The sequence below is a fragment of the Bactrocera dorsalis genome, chromosome 4 (genome assembly GCF_023373825.1).
Source record: "Bactrocera dorsalis isolate Fly_Bdor chromosome 4, ASM2337382v1, whole genome shotgun sequence".
Taxonomy (NCBI): domain Eukaryota; kingdom Metazoa; phylum Arthropoda; class Insecta; order Diptera; family Tephritidae; genus Bactrocera; species Bactrocera dorsalis.
In genome coordinates, this window is record NC_064306.1 from 57086514 (window position 1) to 57108229 (window position 21716).

Below are 21716 nucleotides of genomic sequence, written 5' to 3' on the forward strand. Positions count from 1 at the left end.
TACATGTATGTAAATATTTAAATAATTTTAATATTTTTCCATATTTTATATATATTTTTGCAATATCGTTATATTTGGTTTATGCAATTTTCAACATTTCTTTTAAACATAAAACTAAACAACTACAAAAAATACAAATAAAATTTTAACCATACAATTACATATTTATACATATACTATATACTATATTGTTTACTTTCCTGTAACTACGGAGTGTGTGTGTGAGTATTTTTCACTTAAATCTCTATTTTTATACTTCTATGAAATTCTATTCCCGCTTGCATTTCTGTTGCATGCAAGCCGTTTCTATATAGTATATACACATGGATGTTTGCGTTGTGTCGCCTAAACTACTTTGCATTATTCCTATGAATTTAAAACTCCCATTGCAAGTTAAACGCTAACTGATTTTTTATATAAATCTCTAACTAAACATTTTCCATAATAATATATAATGGTTTTAAGGTTTTAAGTTTCCATCTAATTTTAAATGCTAACTGCTGCACACTCTGAAATTAGTACATAAGCACTATATGTATGTATATTTCTTAAAAGTTGTTGTTGTTGTTGCGTCACTTTGGCACTGTCACAGAAAATTGTCGCAACTATGAGTATATAAACTAATTATATATGTATGTGTGCACCTACAGTCATATACATATGTACTATAATCTTAATGCTAAGCTTGCTAATTATACATCTGAAGTTAATTATACTTAATTAAACAGTTATACATACAGAAATGAGTTATATAGTATAGCAGGCATGCAAATTTAAAAGTTAAAATTAATATTAGACATTTTTCCGCAATTTTTCTCACAAAATTAAATATTTAATTAATATAATTACATAAATGCCACACAACAAATAATTAAATTATTTTTTATCTTACACCAAAAACTCAAAAAATAAATAAATTAAAATATTTTTTTCCATACATATGTATGCAACAATTAAGTAATGTTGCCAAATTAGGCATCAAATAATTTCAATATCATATTTTTCAATTAATTTTTTTAATTTTTAAATTAATTCTTATGATTTTTTAATTAAAAAACAAAATTTATAATTTTTAAATATTTTTTTTTAATTTTTAAATAAATTTTTATAACTTTTAAATTATTTTTTTAATTTCTTAATTAATTTTTACACTTTTTAATTAATTTTTACTTTTAATTAAATTTCTTTTTTTTTGAAATTATTTTAATTAATATTAATTTTGATAGTAGTTTAGTTAACTTCGATAATTTTTCAATTAATATTCATTTGTCCGTTAATCGGGAGCATTTTTAACTAAATTTTGTTAATTTTTTAATTACTTTTGACAATTTTTTAATTAATTTTGTTAATTACTTTTGACAATTTTTTAATTAATTTTGTTAATTTTTTTAATTAATTTTAATTTTCAATTAATTATAAATTAATATTAATTTCTTGCAATTTAATTTTAAATTTTAATTAAAATTAATTTTTTTAATTAATTTTAATTTTTTGGAATTAAATTATAATTTTTAATAAATATTAATTTTTTGCAATTTAATTTTAATTTTCCATTAATTAATATCAATTTTTTGCAATTTAATTTAAATTTTCCGAAAATTCGCATTTATTTAAATATATTGGGCATATAAATTTTGCTAAGCACAATTTTTTTGATTTTTCGTTCAATAACGTTCCACCAATCATTTGGTTGCAATTTCAAAATTTTCTTTTAATGAGTATATTTAAGTAATTATTTTTACTAATTTTCGCATTAACGAATACATTTAAGTTATATAATTGCTTAATTATGCAACCACAGCGCAAACAGCAACAATTAAAGTTAATTAATTAAATTATTACTAAATTAAATTATTCTTAAATTAAATTAAGCTTAATTAATTATTATATGCAATAATACTAGTACTCAACAAATTGAATTAAATACTTTTGAGCAATAAAATCTGCTAGCCTTACTCTTTCATTCATTACACTAATTTTATGTAGAACTGTAGCACCCACAGTGGACTGTATGTATGTATGTGTGTGTATGTAAGTAAGTAAATTAAATAAAATTTGACCTTAGACTAAGCATAATACTTTTTTGAGACATACAATATTTAGAAACGTTTGAAGCGAATTGCTTGCTTTTGAAAGATAGCGGTATTCGGTGATCAACAGGGGATTGATGAAATCAAGTTTTTTTTTATTATGTGGATTACTAATTTAAAAGTCATTCACATTTTTTTAAATTAATTTAAATTGAATTTTTTGAAGGTGAAAGCGATTTGAATACTTTTTTTCAATATTCGATCTAAAACTCGATTGTTTTCTACAAAAAACGGAAGAGGTTGCCACCTGTTGGAAAGCTTTTAAGTTAAAAAATATGTATACAATTCAAAAATACCACAAACTGAAGTGTTTGACGAGTTACCACCTGATAAAATTTTGGTAACAATAATTTGGCATGTTAAATGAAATACTACTTTACCCAGAAGAGGCACAAGAAAGCTATTATTTGAAAATATTTTTTCGAAGGTTGTCACCTGCTTGGAAATTTTATGTTAAAAAATATGTATAAAATTCACAAATACCACAAACTCAAATGTTTTAAGATAGGTTTCTTTGGAAACAATTAGGAAGAGTTGCCACCTGTTAAAGTTTTTATGTATATCAATTACATTGCCGCGTTAAAAGGAAATACTACTTTATAAGAGGCACAAGAAAGCTATTATTTGAAAATATTTTTGCGAAGGGTTGCCACATGTTTGAAAATTTTAAGTTGAAAATGCTAATAAAATTAAAAACTACCACAAACTGAAATGTTTCAAAATAGGTTTCTGTGGAAAAAAATTATGAAGAGTTGCCACCTGACAAAATTTTGATTTCAATTAAATTGCAACGTTAAATAAAATAATACTTTAGAGCGACACAGGAAGGTTATTATTTGAAAATATTTTTGAAAAGTGTTGCTACCTGTTTGATAATTTTAAGTTAGAAAATATGTATGAAATTAAAAAAACGTCATAAACTGAAATGTTTTCTGTGGAAAAAATATTTCAACGAATTGCCAACTGAATCATTTTGGATGAGCTGCCACCTAATAAAATTTTGATTTCAATTAAATTGGCACGTTAAATGAAATACTACTTTATTAGAGACACAAAAGAGAAACAAGAAAGCTATTAATTGAAAATATTTTTGTGAAGGGTTGCCACCTGTTAAATTTTGATAATAAAAAAATTTAATTGCCACAAAAAATTAAGTATTACATGATGCATACATACTATGAATGCCATATTAAAATATTTTCATCAATTTTCCGCCAGAGATGTATCTGAGTTGTGACACCTAAGCTTACAATTCCAAATTTATTTTTAATAAAAATTTTTATAAAAATCTATAAAAAAAAATTCTACCATACAAATGCTAGAAATGCTTATAATTGAAAACATTTTTGGGTAGAGTTGCCACTTCTAAAAAAAGTTTATGACAATATAGAAAACTAAAGAGATTTAAAATGTATGAACTAATGAAACATGGGCAAACTGAGAAATTATCTTTCTATAGACCATTGAAAAATCTCCAAATTAGAAATGAATTTTGTATACACCATATATATGTATGTATTATCAGAAATACTTGATTTCAGCCGTTCATTCATAAAAAAAATATACCTTTAATGGTTAAAATGAAAAAAGAAAATATAACCCATACATTATATTACGTTTTGGAACCTTTGGAAATACTACATGCACATGTGTACACATAAATGTATGTATATGTAAATGTGGGAAGCTCAGTTTGCCATTTTGTAAAGCAGAAAAATTTCCAAAGCAAGTTGTAATTGTGAAATTATAAGCCAACAACTAGAATTAAACTACCATAATAATACCAGTACGGTGTGATGCTAAGGAAATGTACATACAAAAATATGTGTTATTAATAGCTACATGTATGTACATATGTATGCACTTTTAATCGTAGGTTAAGTAGTTTAAACTAATCAAGTACCAAGTAAGAAGACTTGAACTATTTTCTGGTATGTTCCTGCATTATTTCGACTTATGATAATAATTAATTATTAAATTACAAGTATTTTAATATTTACAAGACAGAGATTGTCAAAAAACAACAGAAAAAAAACAAAAAAAAAATTATTATTATTATTAATTAACCGACAACTTTTCAAATGTTAAAAAAGGAATGTTTGAAATTCCTAACTTAAATTAAAAAAATAAAAAATAAAAATTAAAAAAATGAAAAAAAAATTTGTAATAAATACTTAGAATCCTAAAATACATTGCATATTTATGTCATGACTAACTGTATGCCTCAAAGCACATATTACACACATACATTGTTATGTTTATATATACTATATACTTATAACACTATATTATTTATATATTTATGTAAACTATGTGCTTGCTTCCTTATATTTATATTATATATTTTTTTAATATTAATAATTTTGTTTTCTATTATTGTTTTTCTATTTTTTGGTTGCATAAATGTTGTTTCTGCTGAAACTTTGCCATTTAAATTTTGGTATAAAAACATTGTTGTTTTTGTATGTCATTATTGTTGTTTGAAATTGCACTTTTGCTATTGTTGTCTCTTTTTAATGAGTATTCTATTTATGTGCGTTTTGTTTTTGGATCAACCAATTATTCAATGTTTCAGTTTCGTTTCTTGAATTCTAGCCAATTCTCCTTATATTTTACAAATCTATATTGCCATGCAACAACAAAAAATAATGTTACGGTAATACTATTTTCTTCTTAAATATTGCAGTTAAGCGACATAAATTTGTGAATTTTTGCTTTGAGGCAGAGTAGCTAATTCTTTATGGACAATTTAAGTCCAAAGGCTTGACTGCTGATGCCTACAGAGTAAGGAATATGCTTTTTCGAGACAGAAATTTAAGTCTTGAACTTTTGAATTCAGCACAACGTGTCACAAAGTATGCCTAGTCACCTTAGCGTTGGCGGTTACCAACTCAGGGTTGAAAAGCGATCGTTTTTTGTAAAAAAATTAAAAATTTTTAGACGCTTGAGGCGAAAGACAACCAAAACATGCAATAGATAAAGCCCGGTCCAATAAATTAGCCTCGGTTAACAGCAAGCGCTCTTCAGAAGCGCACCTCTGTAAACATTTACATGAAATCGTGAACCGGAAACAAAATTCTCTCGACGAAATCGCTTATAATGCTGGAAAAGTGCCAGCTTAATACCAAGCTCGCTTCGGAAGCGAACCTTTGTAAACATTTACATGAAATCGTGATCCGGAGACAAAATTTTCTCGACGAAATCGGTTTATAATGTTGGAAAAGTGCCGGGTTAACCAAAACCACTCTTCGGAAGCGCACCTCTGTAAACATTTACAAGAAATCGTGATCCGAGAAGAAAATTCTCTCGACGAAATCGCTTTATAATGTTGGAAAAGTGACGGGTTAACCAAAACCACTCTTCGGAAGCGAACATCTGTAAACATTTACATGAAATCGTGTTCTAAAAACCAAATCCTCTCGCCGAAATCGCTTTATAATATTGGAAAAGTGCCGGGTTAAAAGCAACCACTCTTCGGAAGTGAACCTCTATAAACATTTGTATGAAATCGTGTTCTAAAAACCAAATTCTCTCGACGAAATCGCTTTATAATATTGGAAAAGTGCCGGGTTAAAAGCAACCACTCTTCGGAAGTGAACCTCTATAAACATTTGTATGAAATCGTGATCTGGAAACAGAATTTTCTCGACGAAATCGTTTCATAATGTTGGACAAGTGCCGGATTAAAATCTAACGCTCTCCGGAAGCGAACCTCTGTAAACATTTACATTAAATCGTGTTCTAAAAACAAATTTCTCTCGACGAAATCGCTTTATAATATTGGAAAAGTGAAAACTTACACGGTCTATTTACTTTTTTCGATAAATCCAACTTTAGCAACTAAAGAATTCATGGATCTTTGTTTTGGGAAATATCTTAAGGTGGGAATAGCCTTCAGACCTTGGTATGGTTAGGCTTTTATATATGCAATCCGAGCAGTGATCCGATTTTTGCGTTCCAAAGCTGTAGGCTTGTTTTGTACAATATTTCATGCTATTGATAGATATCTTGTGAAATAAAAAATTTTCAAAACATGAACGTGATTTTGAACGGCCAGCTTGGATGGAAGCTCTAAGCTATAGTGGTCCAATATCGGCGGCTGCGACAAAGGAGCAGCTTCTTGAAGAAAAAATGATGTGCACAAAACTCCAGCTCGATATCTCAAAAACTAAAGGACTAAATTTGCTGTATAAAGAAACGAACGGAAATCGACTGAGTTCGCCACGCTGATCATTTATATATATGTATGTACAGTTGTCCACAAAAAAATAGGAGTGGCCACATGAGAAAAACGAATTGTTATTTTTCATTAACAAAAATGTTTGTTTTTTCAAAATTTTTGCACAATGTAATTTGCTAAATATCTATTAATATTTCCAGATTTCATTTATTTCATTTAAGCATAAGCAAAATTTTTTATCGCAGTTTATATCAAGTAAACTAAAAAACTAGTTCCACAAAAAAATAGGAGTATTTTATGGAATACGTGACCGTTCTATATTTTTAATATATAATGCTTCCAAAGTTTCACAGAATATTAAAATAATTAATTTTCCGTTGAATAACCTCGATTTTTTTAACACAGCATCACATCTCCGAGGCATGGAGTCTAAGAGATCCTGGCAACGCTTTATTGGTATTCCTTTACAAGTCTCTTCCACTACTTGCCATAAATCTCTCAAATTGATTGGTTTCTCTTCAGCTACTTTCTTCTTGATATCTGTCCACAGGTTTTCAATGGGGTTGAGGTCACGAGACTGAGCAGGTCACCACAAAACCTTAACTCCGTTGGCCCTAAACCATTTTTTTTGCGCACTTGCTAGTATGTTTAGAGTCATTATCCCGTTCATATACCCATATTAATGGCATATTCCATGAGGCATGTGTTAACTTTACCTTATATAATATTTTGACATATGCCCTTTGGTCCATGATGCCTTCAATTAAGTGAATAGGACCAACATCACAATGTGAAAAACGACCAAGTACCGTGATTTGGCATTGTTATGTATAACGGTTTTTGTGGTAAACCGGGGATTATATTCTGAGTTAGGGGGACGTCGGACAAAGTTCCTAGAGCCTGTACTACCAAATAACTCAACTTTGGATTCGTCTGACCACAATATATTTCGCCATTTAGACGCGGGTCAGGAGACATGCTCTTTCGCAAATTACATGCGGGCTTCCTTGTGTTTCTTTTTTAATGGGGGTCTTTTTCGTGGACTTCTGGCAAATAATTTGTTCTGCTCCAAATGCCTACGAACAGTTTCAGTATTAACTGACAAATTTAGTTCGTCATGGATGCTCCTGGCTGAAGCGAAAGGATTAATTTTGCAGTAGCGTACTATATTGCGATCGTCTGAAGTGGATATTTTGAGCTTTTGTCTACGAGTTTCATTTTTGTTTCTATAATTAAAGGCATTTTTTATCATTTGAGGAGAGCATTTTACGATTTTTTGAATCTCTTTATAAGTTTTTCATAGTTTTCTCAATTTTTTTATCGTTTTCCGCTTTTCCTCTGTATAATAATTTTCTCTACCCCCTGCTGAAAACCTCAATGATTAAATAAAATAATAACTAATTAAAATTGCTGCTAGATTATGGAACTATATTTACTTTTCTAATTTTGTGAAAATTTTTTATGTTAAGGACTATTTTGAAAACGAAATATCTAACACTCCTATTATTTTGTGGAAAGCAATAACCAGTGTCTCCGAGAACTAGCAAAGCAGAAGAAGAACAGCAATCATCACAATAAAAATTTGTTTTGTATTTTAATGCTAGTATCCCGTTATGTGTACCGTTATTGTTTCGTGTCATTTACATGCGATTTAAAAAAGTTATGCAGCCAAATACATTTTTCAGATTGGCACTCCTATTATTTTGTGGACAACTGTATATACTTTATAGAGTCTGTGACGTTACCTAGAGGGTGACACCAACTTCGTGACAAGCTTAGTATACTCCATTCGGAGTATAGAAGAAAAAATTTAGTAACTACCGAAAATTAAAAATGTTGTTGCACAGTGTTCTTTTACAGTTTTAGCATTTCAAAAACATGCTGCTATTGACTACTTCTAAAAATTGCTATCATCAATTTGCAATTAAATGGAAGCTTTCATTTCTAATGGAATATGACACGTTCATACGCTGGCCAGTAACGCCGCTACATAGATTATACATACACATATGTATATTAAAATTTAAAGTAAGTACATATGTATATGCAGACATATATACCAGTACATACATATATTATGTAATCCATTCATAAATGTTCAATGTTCACTTCACTATGACTAATAACACTAAATCATTTCTAATTAAATTCCCTCGTTGCTGTTGTTGTTGTTTACATGCATGCTTTCATGCTAAGATACATAACCTCAACGCGCTGCATTTTGTATGCACTTACAAACCCACACAACACACAACAAAGCATAATGCATGTGTGTGTGTGAGTGTTTGCGTGTGCGCCACCAATTACCCGTACTTTTACCGTTATTATAATTACCCATCACCCGCCATTGCAGTGTTTACCGTGTGCTCAGCTGTACCGACGACATTTCGACGCGTTGACACTGACGGCGCTCCACAATGACCGCCGCCGTTGGCGCCGACTAATCGGCCGCGGGTCATACATTCATTGCATAATAGACGGAACCTTGAGCGGCGGCGGCGGCGGCTGCGGCAGCAGCAGTTTGCTGTTGCTGTACCGCATTCGGTGGTGCTGGTTGCTGTTGTTGTTGCTGCTGCTGCTGCTGGTGTAACTGCTGTTGTAATTGTTGTTGCTGTTGCAGTTGCTGCTGCTGTTGCAGTTGTTGTTGCATTTGTTGTTGCACACTTGTTGCCTGACTAGCGGTTGGCGAGACCATGCTGTGACAATCGGTATGCGAGACCGCTGCCGCGCCCTCCGGCACGCCGCGCTCACTGAAACCGGGTATGTTGCCCTCCTGCGCGAACTGATAGCGCTGCGCCATGATGCGCGGATGCGGTGGATGCGGATGTTGATGCGGTTGGTGGGCGGCGGCTGCTGCTGCGGCTGTGGCGGCCTCAACGCCCACCGCTTGCTGCGCGTGTTGCGCATAGTGTGCGGCATGACCGCGTCCGGCCATCACGTGCAATTGCATGCCGGGCAGCGCATAGCCGATGGGTACGCGTATGGTCTGCTGGGTCACCTGCAAATGGCAAATGGCAAATGGATTTAGCGTGTGACATAATAATAATGTGTAAACGGTTCGTCATTTGACGTTGGTTGAGTGCACACCTGTTGGTATTCCAGTATGTTTTGGCGTTGTATGTGCGCCATCTTCGGATCTATATTGTTGGCGGCAAATTGTGAGTACGTCTGTGCGTTGTACGGGATCAACACCATTGTTTGATGGTAATTACGCAGCGGTGGCGGTGACTCTGGCCGTCGTGTCGGACTGCGTGCATAGTGGCCGTAGTGTTGTTGTTCGATGGCGGTGACACTTTGGCAATTTTGCGCCGCATACATCATAGCTGCTTCGTCCTGACCTTGTTGCATAATCGTTTGGCGGAACATGGCGCCGCCCGGTAGTGTCTGGTAGTACGCCTGCTGCATGCCGGCGCCTTCGATGGGCAAACGTTGCTGCTCGCCAGCACCGCCTTCTGTGTAGAAGCTCCAGGTGCGTTGTTCGGTTTGTTGTTGGGCGATTGTGTTGGCCTGCATTTGTACGGCTTGTGTTTGCTGCTGTTGTTGTTGTTGCGCCTGTTGCTGCTGTTGCTGGCCCACCATCACCTGGGAAGGCGGTTGTGGCTGCTGTGCTTGCTGTTGCTGATGATTTTGCTGTTGTTGTTGTTGTTGTTGTTGTTGTTGCTGCTGTTGCACAACATTTGCAGGATGTGACACATTTTGTGGAGATGGATTTTGTGAGATCTGCTTAGTCATGGAACTGGTTGAGGCCTGCTTTGGTAGCGTATAGCTCTTAATTGCCTGGTTGATGGGCTGCGGAGGAGGGAAGACGATATTAAATATTTATATAAAAAAAAGTTTAGGTTATTTTGAATATATTTTTTCAGGGATTACTAAATATTTAAATATTTCGGGGGTTCGTTTGAAATTATTCGAGAGAATTCGAGAAGATAGCGAGACCGGAGGCAAAAGAGGCAATACCGGAAGCGGTACCATAAAATGATACGTGGAATTCAACAACGAATATCGAAGGTCACTCAGCATTACACGAACATGTAGGGTTTGTGTGGAAAGTAACAGGACTGAGTCGGTTTAAAAAAAATAATTGAACCAATCGTTACAATTCTTTAAAAACTTTCAAAATAGCCTCATTCTGCGTCGATACAGCGCTGCCAGCACGATTTCCAATCATTGAAGGCGTCATGAAAGACATTCTCCGGAATAGCTTTGAGAGCCGGGAAGCATGTTGCTTGGATCCCCTTTGTCGTCTCAAAATGATTGCCTTTTATTGACTCTTTCAGGCAAGGAAGGGGGGGCCCACATTTGAGCTGTAGAGCGGCTGCGGAAGCGTGGGAATACCGGCCTTCGTTAGCTAGCTGTTCACAAGAAAGGCGGTGTGAGCCGGGGCATTATCGTGGTGTAACTTCCAATCGACTGCGATGTCTTGTCAGACCTGATTGACCCTTTGTTTGAGTCTCTTGAGGACTTCCACGTAAAACTTGGCATTGACGATTTGTCCAGGAGGAACAAATTCATGATGGACGATGCTTTTGATATCAAAAAAGACAATGAGCATCGCTTTCACTTTGGATTTGCTCATTCTTCCCTTTTTTGGGCGAGGAGACGCCGGCGTATGCCACTCGGAAGTTCTCATCTTTGTCTAGGGATCATACTCAAAAATCCATAACTCGTCACCTGTGATTACTCAAAAACTGGGGGTCAGAGTCACACATGTTCAAATTTTCTTTCCACACTTCCACTCGCCGCAATTTATGTTCGTCAGTGAGCAATTTTGGGACCATCTTCGCGCTTGCGCCACCCATAGAAACACGTCGCGCGAAAATGTTTGTCCTGACTCTCCAGGTGCTCGAAGATAACTGACCAGCCGCTCTTTCGTTAGCCAGGAACACCCTCTGCCGCATCCAGTCGGTGCGCGCACGCTCCGAAGTACAGTCGCGGCGGAAGAAAATCAGTCCTATTACTTTCCGGACAAAACCCGATATTCAAAAAGTATGGATAATTATAGATGCCTACATGAAGTTGAAGCGTAACCCATTCCGATAAAAAATTTCTCTTTTTTGCTTCAAAATTTGTCGAACCCTAACTCCTCTAACTCTTCCTTGACGGAATTCACAGCCTTCAAAATAATATTCGACCCAAAAACCCTCAAGTCACCCCTTTCTTACCTGCCCCACTGCGACGCTGGGCATCTGCTGATTCAATTGCTCCTGCATCTGCTGTAAAATCTCATTGGTGGAGCTGAATTTCGGTTTGATGCCACGCACCGATGGGCGCTTATTAAAGCCATAATCATTTTGCTCATCATCATCGGAGCTATTGTTGGAGTTCTCGTTGGTGTACCGCTTTTTAATTTTTTCCGTGCGATTGGCTTCCTGCTGTGCAAATGCGGCCAATTCATCTTGTTGCTCTTGTCCCGGTGTGCCGGCAATGACGTCGGGTGCCACCTTGCGTACCTCATCGGGACCACCACCAACACCACCGGCCGGTGTCACGCCGACTTGTTCACATAAATTGGCGCCGGCCAAATTGAATTCGGCAAATTGTGCATTGTTGGCCGCATGGCCGCTGTGATGAGCAGCCGCCAGTGTATAATAGGAAGATAGGTCGTCTTTGTTGCCAGCCACACAGGCGGTCAGCGGTGCTAGGGTGGAGAGGAATTGGCGTTTCGGCTCCACTTGACGTGGTGGTGTGCGATGTATTTGGGTGTGGACAACGGGCACTTGTATGCCCATACCAAGATCGGGTGCGGCCGGACAACGGCATTCCTGTAATGAGAGAAGATTGTGAGCAATTTTTATTTTTGTATGAAGCATGTAAAAAAGTATGTTTCATATACCTGAGGTATTATGACTATTGGATTCTCTTCCATCTCCAGTATCTTGTCTTGCTTCTTATCGCGGTTGAAAATGTCGGAAATCTTTTTGTAGGCCGACGAACCGCTTGACGAGCTCGACACAGACGAACTGGGTGAGAAACTCTTATCGCTATTGCCATTAGCAAATTTCTGTGGATTTTCTTCTCCCATGGGACTGCCACGATGTGTCAATTCACAATTGGCCTCCGCAGCCAGTTTTGAGCTCTCTTCATCGCCATTCTCCGCAGCGCTATCCTCATTCGTTTCGTCAATGTCACAAGTCAGCTGTTTGATGCGCTCTTCGAGTGAAATATCGGATTTTACAGCTTTTTTCCTAAAATAAGTGCAAGAAAACAAAGTTTACTTCCTGGACTAAGCGCGAAAAAGAAGGGAGTGATAAAAAAAGTGAACCACTTACTTGATCAACGATCGTCGCAATATATTACGCTCAATGCTACGTCTTATGGTATCCGTATCACCGCAGCCGGGCAGATTTGGCACCAAACAACCAGCACGCTTAGACTCGTCGAACGCGCGTAATGCTTCCGAAGTCAGCACCGGTGTTTGGTGAGCGACGCTTGGGAACAACTGGCGTACGGCGGAATTGGGACGTAATGCGTTGTTGAATAATGTGGAATGTTTCTTGATCGGTATGAGTTCGTTTATCTGATTCTCCCCTTCAGCGGCGTCGCCAGTTGTCTGACCCTCGCCGTCAACGGCCAAATCTTCAGTGACGAAGCGTACCGAACGCTTTGTAGTGCCGCCCTCATCTTCCGATGTGGTATTGTTTTGGTCATCCGACTGAAAGATGAATGTACAGAAGTTATTAGTATTTTGAAAGACGAAAAAGAACGAATTTTATAACAATATTATACCTAAAATAGAAGATGAATAGATATAAAAAAGGAAAATTAAAAACTCAGAAACTGAGTTATCTTAATCTCAAAAACTCAGTGGGGTGACCGCTGCTTTTTCTGACCTCAAAACGCCGTGAAATATTTTCCTTTAATTTTTGTTCTTTTATCTTTCTTGTCTAAAGGGGTTCACCCGACTATGACTTTTTTGACCATCTTAACATTTTCAAAAGGAACGCCTCCAACGAATTTCAAAAAGATGTAATTTCACAGTTTTGTTGGGCACAACAATATATAAAACTAGAGTTGGTGATAAGACACTGATAAATTAGATACGGTTCCGATGAATTCGATATTTTAAATATTACAGGATCGCTTTCATGAATGCTCTCCAAAGCACTCGCGACTTGAGTCACATGTCACGGTTGATCGGTCGTAATATTGAAGGTCTAAGCATGTTAATCTTCATATTCTGAGAGAAGCAGAGGAAGAAGAATACCTCCACTCTATTGGAAAGACCAGAGTTGACAGTTCTTGGCTGAATAAAAGTCCGTTCCGGTTGCGTAGAACGAACTGTCGGGTTGATATAATGCCTTTGTAATATAATACGGAGAATAAAGTTATATGTAGAAGTTGGAGAATGGAGTAATATGTAGAAGTTCATGAAACTGAGGGAAGTTCCCTGGTTGACATTCACTTGGGAGTGGCCAGAAACTATTCTTTTACATATGGCTCAAGCAGCTCACGCCTTTCGGTCAAGTATCCTCTGAGTAGCCTAAGAACATTGAAGGCGAGCCATCTCTCCCCAGGGTTGTGCGCTGGATTCTGGACCCGCCACATAAAAAACACCCCCCATGAAAAGGATAAATCGGCCATAATCGCGTGAGCGGTGTCTACGTCAGTAAAGAAAAAGAAGAATATATAATGCAAATTGTAAGTCAATGGCAAAATCCGATACATTGATCTTTTTGACTGTATCGAAAGAAAAATTTTGTTAAAGACCTATGAATCCCTCCTTGTTGGCAACGAAAGACATTCATAAGAAAATCTATACACTCGTATATTATCTGTAATATGAGGTTAACGCGGTTGAACTGTCCAGAACACGTCATCAGAATAGACCCAGACAACAGACAACAGCGTATACAAGTACAAGTTACGTCGGAAACACCGCATGAAAAGAACTTGGAAACATGTGGTTCTTTGACTTGGTGTCAATTATTAAAAAGAAGTACTCAACAGAAAACATATAGCACGACGGTTACTCTATCCCGGATAGACTATTCTAGCCAGAGTCACCATATATGCTCCTGATATTAGTTCTTGTAGAAATAACAGAGCTAGATAGTGTCGAGTATACTCAACTTGATCCCAGATTATCAGATTATAAGATTATAAATGTCTTACTGAAGCTTTGCTTTTATTGAAACTTTAATAGATATCTATTCTGATGTTTCCTGACATTCTTAGATGTATCAACTTGACAGTTATAGTCTATGAGAGTCTTCTCGATTATTCAAGGATATGTGCTAAAAGTCAAAAAAGCAGAACAGGGAAAAAGTTTTTCGAGTTCTGAGCTCAAGTATCATCTCCATATAACGATCGTAGCAAGAACTCATATTTCACTGATTAAATCTTAAAGATTCCTATTCCTATTATATATTCTTTAGAATAACACTTGAAAGAAATTTAAAACATATACAGAAATATTATATAGCAAATTCTGCATGCTTACCTGTGACATTGAGTCCTGCTTCCACAATTTGCCGCCCTTCAGTATACCGCTAATTTGTGTGGGTGACGACTCCTTAGGTGGTATGGGTGGCGGTTTCTCCTCATCGTACACCTCACCGCCCACAGCTGACACCGGTTGTGGTTGCTGCTGTTGCTGTTGTTGTGCTGGCATTGGCTGACCGGTAGCAGCACTCACAATAGCACCGGGTTTGGCCGGTAATGCTGGTGGCAAGAGATCCGTGGCACCCGTCACGTCCTCGCTGGCTTCACGCACAATGCGTCGCTCCGTTACTGTAGTCATAGTGGTAATAGTTTCAACAACAAAACGTTTATTCTTCTTGGCATTCAAACGATTATCCTTTCTATCTTTGACTTTATTACATAATATGCGTTCAAGTCAAATATGTACGAATGTTTACGATTAACGATTACAACATAATTACAGCACAATTACATGTACGAGATATTGATTTATTTTTCATATTTTTTGTTTTTGTTTTTCAAATATATTTTGTTAGTATTTGTTGTGTTAGTAAGACAGTAATATTATTATTATTGTTTTTTTTTATATTGAAAATTGGTTAGTTCGGTTAGTTCAGTTGGTTAGTTTTCGGTTAGGCGCGCATATATGCAGACATGAGCGCAAAGCGAGTTCACCGCGTCGCCCATAGTGGTTTTGGTTGGTAGTAGCGGTGGTGCGTATGTAGCGGATCACCCCCACAAATGTGATTTGGCAGCATAATGAGAATTACATACATACAAACATTACGAATAACTACATACCATATATTTGCACTACATACTACATGTATGTATGTATGTACATATGTTGGGTGTGAAAAGCGCGTTAATTATACATATTTACATGTATGCAGGTATGTATGTATGCGGCTCATGCAGTTGATTGCGGTATGCGTAATGCGAAGGTTGGGAATGCAACTCTGTTATGAATGCTTCATTAAATGGCTTATGCGCTATGTTTATGCTTATGCTTATGCGTTTGCGTTTGCGTTTGCGATTGAGTATGTATGCTAATGCTTATGCGCTTATTTACAGCATGGAAATTATTTATACATATTTATGAAATCGCGCATTAGTCTACAACAAAAAAAGTGTCGGTTGATAAAGCAAAGCGAACGAAAATTATAGTGTAACTCAATTAAGCTTGCCAAAAGCGCAAATTATAGATCAATTCTTCTTCTTCTACCTCTCTTACTGCGATTTATGGCTTATTTATATTATGGATAATGAGAGATTATGATTCTTGAGTAATATTTCGTTAGTTTATGCTTTTATTTACACAAATAGGTAGCTATTCAGGTATGCGTACCGAGAACTAAACAATCAAATCGGAGCTCGCTGGCTCCAGTAATTGACCAGCCCTGAATGCACTGTTAAGGAGTTCAAAGCTAGTATCGTAGCCTTGTATACGAACGATTGGGTTATGGGATTAGAGAGATTGAATTTCGTACTAGAAAACAGTTTTGTGATTAATAGACTCAATATTGTTTGAGAATGTGTAAAAAATGTACACCAGCAAGCGAAAATACGCCATATTTTAGAGTTTTTCTGCAGTAAAGGCGATAATGCAAGCCAGTCCGCTGACTCTATGAATACTGTTTAGATTTTTAAGGCTATCAGCGTCATTTTCATTTCGTCGATTCCGTTCCAATACTTTTTAACTCAATAATCCACCACTCTCTGGAAGAGCAATTGTTGAAAATATCGATGAAAGAATGGATATCGTTAAGACCGACCATCATGAAAGTACTGTTTCGATTACCCAGGAGCTAAATTTTCCACCAAAACTCGTTAAGAAGCATTTAAATAAGGCCGAATAACAAAGAAGCTCAATAAATGCATACCACACGAGTTAACTTAAAATAAACCGAGGGACTGAATTTTTATTTTACAATAAATGCATTTCTGACATCAAAATATCGTGACCGAAGAGCGGCAAGATGGCGCAAACAGTGGTAAGGCCACGATTGACGGATAAGAAGTCTTTTTGCTATATGTTTGGTGAGATTGGAAGGGAATCATCTATTGTGATTAGGTTAGGTTGAGTTAGATGGCTGATCTAGAGAGATAGCACTTGGACTGCTAAATGTAGGATTTTGTAATAGCGCATGTACCGAAGGTGGCCTTGCGCTGGCCAAGCTTCCGCGAAGCCCAGCTATCTAATAGTAGAATACAAGAGGATACGGGAGCACCGATCCGCCTCTTGCTAACTCATCAGCTTTACAATTGCTTACGATTCCGCTGTGGCCTGGCACTCACACTAGTCTTATCACAAAGCGACTCGATACTATTGATAACGAGGTTAGGCATTACTTGACCAACCCTGAACGCACTGTTAAGGAGTTCAAAGCTAGTATCGCTACCCTTATATCTGAATGGATGGCAACTTCTCTGAAGGAGGCTGCACACCGGAGCAATACATCTACTGCTAACTTAATGGCTGCAACCTCGGCTTGGAAAGCCATATTGTCAGCTCCTTCCACTCCAAACTCCTAATTTGGAGATGAAGTGAATAATCGCCCAGAAGGGACCAGTTTTGGTCAATAGGAGAAAAGTTTTGTTCCATCAAGACAACGCAGAAAGTGCAGGGAAGTAGGCTCGAAAGAGACGCTCGCAAAAAGCGTTGAAGTCCTGTATGACGGATACTTCACCTCAACTTAGACTGAACCTCCATCTGGCATTACTAACAAACAGTAAGAGTATATAAAAGGTGATCCAAGTAGATGTACTTTTTTCAATAGTCCTTTCTGACAGCTCACGCGTGAGTCGTGTCAAGCTGTCATCTTATTTTTGTTCAGTATTGTTTGGCATTTTGTCATGAAAAGATTTACGCCTGAACAACGTTTACAAATCTGAAAAGAATGTGTTTTGCGGGCTTCGCTCGACTTATGGTTAACACAATGGGCCTGCTGAGCGTATTATTCGCAACACCATCAGCCATCTAGAGACTCAGCATTCATTTATGGATAATATTCGGGCGAATAGACCACGTCCAGCAAGCAGTGAAGAAAATATAGCAGCCGTAGCTGAGAGTATAGTCGAAGACTATGGATAGATAGTCGATTGGTGCTGTTCGCAGTAACGCGGACTGCCTATGGAGGGACTTTTCGTGTCGATATCTTAAAGTGAAAGCATACAAAATATAGCTTGAGCAAGAACTAAAGCCGCTCGAACTTCCCAAGCGACATCGCATCGCCCTATGGGCTCTTGATAAGCTCCAAAAAGAATCGACAACCGAAATTTTTTTGGCGATGGACTCAACGGATGGACCATCTGAGACGTAGCCGCGGTCAAATTTGAAAGAGATAATCTTCAAAAAATAAATTCCAAAGAATGTTCTTTCGAATGGTAATAAACATTGGCAATTGAATTTAAAATTTCTGTGTTTTTTCCTTAAGGAAGTACGGATCGTCGAAATGGATCACCATTTATATGAAGGAATTTATGTACATACATACATATGCATATATGAGGTATTTACAGAACTGATATTTATCTCCTTTTTTCGTATGCGATATTATGGTTTTTGAGTTTCTCAGTTTGAACTTAAATCTGCTTCACTATTTAGCCCTTCAAACTCTATTTAACTTAACCTCAATGTGATCGAAAGTATTTAAGGTAAATTTTATACTGATTTTACACAAATATTTCGCGCTCGTTGTCATTTACATTAGTGCCTCAACGTCAAATAACAGTAATAATAAAGCAAAAATACGCATGATAATTGAAATGAAAGCACCTAATGCCAACAAATACGAATACAAAGCGAAGCAAAGCATATTATGCATAGGTGTCTAAGTAAATGACATATTTACAAATATACAAAAGCAATAACAATGTACGAGTATGCTACAAATACTTATACAATATACATACATATATGGCATATATAACTACAGTTAGGTAAGTAGAAGAGAGGTCATATTTCATTTCATACCTGGCGATGGTTTATACTGCGATTGTAGAACGTATTTGGGACGCTCTTCGCCGGCGATGATTTCTTTCTGTGTGATGCGACGTTCGGGTGAACTGGTGTGTAATGGCAACAGTGCAACGGCCGACACGCCGAGTGGGGTGAGCTCCTCTTGGCATTGTGGCGAAGTGCATTCTACGTTACAATACGAGCGCGGGAAAAAAAAGAAAACGAAACAACAACAACAAAAACAAAGAATGAATAGGTGAAATCAAAAGTTGTGACACAATCAATGGCTGATGCACGCATTTCTGCATATGTATATATGTATGTGTAGCTTAAAGGTAATGCTAATGAATGTGGCTATATAATATATACAATATATGAGTGTGTGTGAGTGTGTGTGAAAAATCTATATGTAAATATCTAAAGAATTTGGCGTGTTTAAAAATGGTGGTGGTTGTCTAAATATTTACAATTTAAGCGGGATGAAAAAAGAGACTAAATTTGACGTAGTGTTGTTGTTTTTTATACAACAACAAATACATTTCAAAATGAAATTGCTACTGCAATTGATGGATGCACAATTGACTGAGTGAATATTTCAAATTTTTTACATCCCCTCGCAGGGCACACACACACATATATACATATATGCATACATACCTAGCTATATTTACATATAAGTACATATGTGTGTGTTCAGTTTAAATGCTAATTGTTGCATACAATTGCTGCGTTTTTTTTTTTATGATTTGAATTTTTTATGCTCTGCGCTTGCACACGTGCGCAGGAATAAACGAAAATGAACGCTTCAATGAACGAGTGATTGAGTGAACACGCGTTGCTGATATGCTTCTCCCCCAAGCCGAAATAAAAAATTTAAAATTTTTAAATCAAACATGAAAAATGGTAGTGCATTTCTGAGCGGAACTCTGCTTGAAGGCATCTGCCTGTGATGTCACGCAGTTGAGGCGTGGCCGCTGGGGCTTACGCGTCATTAAGGCAATTTCGGCAAATGATTTTCAGGGTTTGGTTAGCTCGTGTCACAAGTGACTCTTGTCCGGCGTGCAGCAGAAGCGCAATTTTACGCTTCTGAGGGTCAGGGCAAAAACAAAAAAAAAATAACTTGCAATCTGTTGGCTTTTATAAAGTACATACAACTCTTTTTCATATTTATGCAGTGGAAGTGGGTGCATTTACTTCAGTTTGACATTCCTGCATAGAGTACAGTGCGTTTCACATGAGTGTATGCTTTTCTGTGCTTTTTTTTTGTTAAACTATACTTTTTCATATATTTACATATACAGCGTCTACCAATGTCATCTCTATTGCTGATTTTGACAGCTCGTGGCGGCCATATTTATTTACGGTTTTATGTCAAATTTTGTCAGTGTGTTCAGCAAGGTTTGCTATGCCATTATGTCATGTTTCGCTTTGGTGCAGCATTTGGAAATTGTCAAAATTATTACGCAAATTAATATTCTCCGATAGCTACTGTTTTTTTTTCACCGGAAAATTATTTTCTCAGATTATATTCTCAGATTTGGCCCATTTCTAGCATAATTGCCTCGTCAACAAGAAAAATTGTCGCCATTGGAGAGAGTCAAAACCTCGTATGGTTAAGGAAACGCAATTGCATCGCCGTTCGGTCCCTACTTCTTTCGATATGCGACAGAAAAGACCACTAACATCAATAGCGGTCGTTATAATACGATGTTGACTGATCTTTTTTCCTCGGAATTTGATGAAATCGACATGGACGATGATTCCTATTTCCATCAAGACTGTACGGCATCTTATGTTTCACGTCAAAATATGGACCCATTGCGTGCACAGTTTGGCGACTCGTTGTTTATATCGATCAATAGAAATCATAACCGATAAACTGATTTCGAAGAACTGATTAAAGAAGCTTTAAGGACACCACCAGGCCCACAAAAGAGCAAATGCATTTTCCTTTGAACGCTGTTTTCTGAGTTAGTGAGGAAAATTTCTTCCAAACGGTTTAACCGATCGTCTTGAAATTTTCACACGACCTTCTAAGATATATTTATCGAAGAAATACGATTTGTAATAACTTCAATTTTTAAGCCACACTGAAGAATAAGTCCGATTAAAATTTTCTACTTTTTTGGGGTGCAGTATTAGAAGACTGTAATGGCAATGACTGGCATGATTATTTTTTAGCAAAAAGCTTAGCATTTATTTAAATGGAAAAGATTCTCAAATACTACTGTGATCAAATTGAAAGGTGAATTTTGTCCATTTCATCTCCTTCAAAGTAATCCCCTTCTGTCGCGTCAAGCTGTCATGTTACTTTTGTTCGGTATTGTTTGGCATTTCGTCAAGGAAAGACTTACGCCTGAAATCCTTCAACTTTATTACGAAAATTTACGTTCTTTAAAGAATCTGTTTCGTGCGCCTCGCTCAACTTATGGTCGACATAATCGGCGTACGGAACGTACTGTTCGCAACACTATCACCCATCTTGAGATCCAACATTCATTATTGGGTAATATATGTATATAAAAAAATAGCGTTGGTAGCTGAGGGTATACACGAAGATCGTGGAAGATCTCGGCGACATTTGATTTCAACAAGACGGACCACTTCCCACGCATTGCATCAATTAATGGATTTATTGAGAGAACACTTCGGTGAGCAGATAAAATGGATATATAAAGCCTAAAGTCTATGCGAACATCCGCACTTCGATTCAGGCCAAACATTACGCGTGTCATTCGCCAGTTACCAGTCGAAATGCGTGAATGATTTATCGAAAATCGGACTCAACGGATGGATCGTCTTAGACGCAGCCGCAGCCAACATTTCAAAGAGATATTCTTCAAAATATCAATACTAAAGGATGTTCTCTCAGATGATACTAAACATTCCCCCTTAAATTTGAAGTTTCCATGTGTTTTCTTCAAATGTATCACGAAATGTATCAACCTTCATATAAGAGTTTTACAGCGCAATTATTTCGGCGAAATTTTTCAAAGGGTTATGAGGTTAGAATTCAAATTTAACAAAGAAAAAAGTAAATGATAAAATCAACCACTCTGTTGCG

The 21716-nt window shown here is 36.5% G+C and overlaps 1 protein-coding gene across 3 annotated transcripts in view; it reads right to left on the reverse strand.

Moving 5' to 3' along the window:
- Window positions 1-6328: 6328 nt before the first annotated feature.
- LOC105224353 (uncharacterized) overlaps window positions 6329-21716 on the reverse strand; it is a 52961-nt gene continuing 37573 nt past the window's right edge. The window contains exons 4-10 of one of the 3 annotated variants that reach the window (XM_049454898.1): window positions 18668-18838; window positions 14711-15081; window positions 12540-12922; window positions 12104-12455; window positions 11433-12032; window positions 9358-10059; window positions 6329-9268 (exon numbers count right to left, since the gene is read on the reverse strand). In XM_049454898.1, coding sequence (XP_049310855.1) covers window positions 8726-9268; window positions 9358-10059; window positions 11433-12032; window positions 12104-12455; window positions 12540-12922; window positions 14711-15081; window positions 18668-18838 — 3122 coding nt within the window. In that variant the 3' untranslated portion in view covers window positions 6329-8725. The remainder of the gene's footprint in view (window positions 9269-9357; window positions 10060-11432; window positions 12033-12103; window positions 12456-12539; window positions 12923-14710; window positions 15082-18667; window positions 18839-21716) is intronic. The other 2 variants (XM_049454899.1, XM_049454900.1) reach the window with 2 other exon arrangements.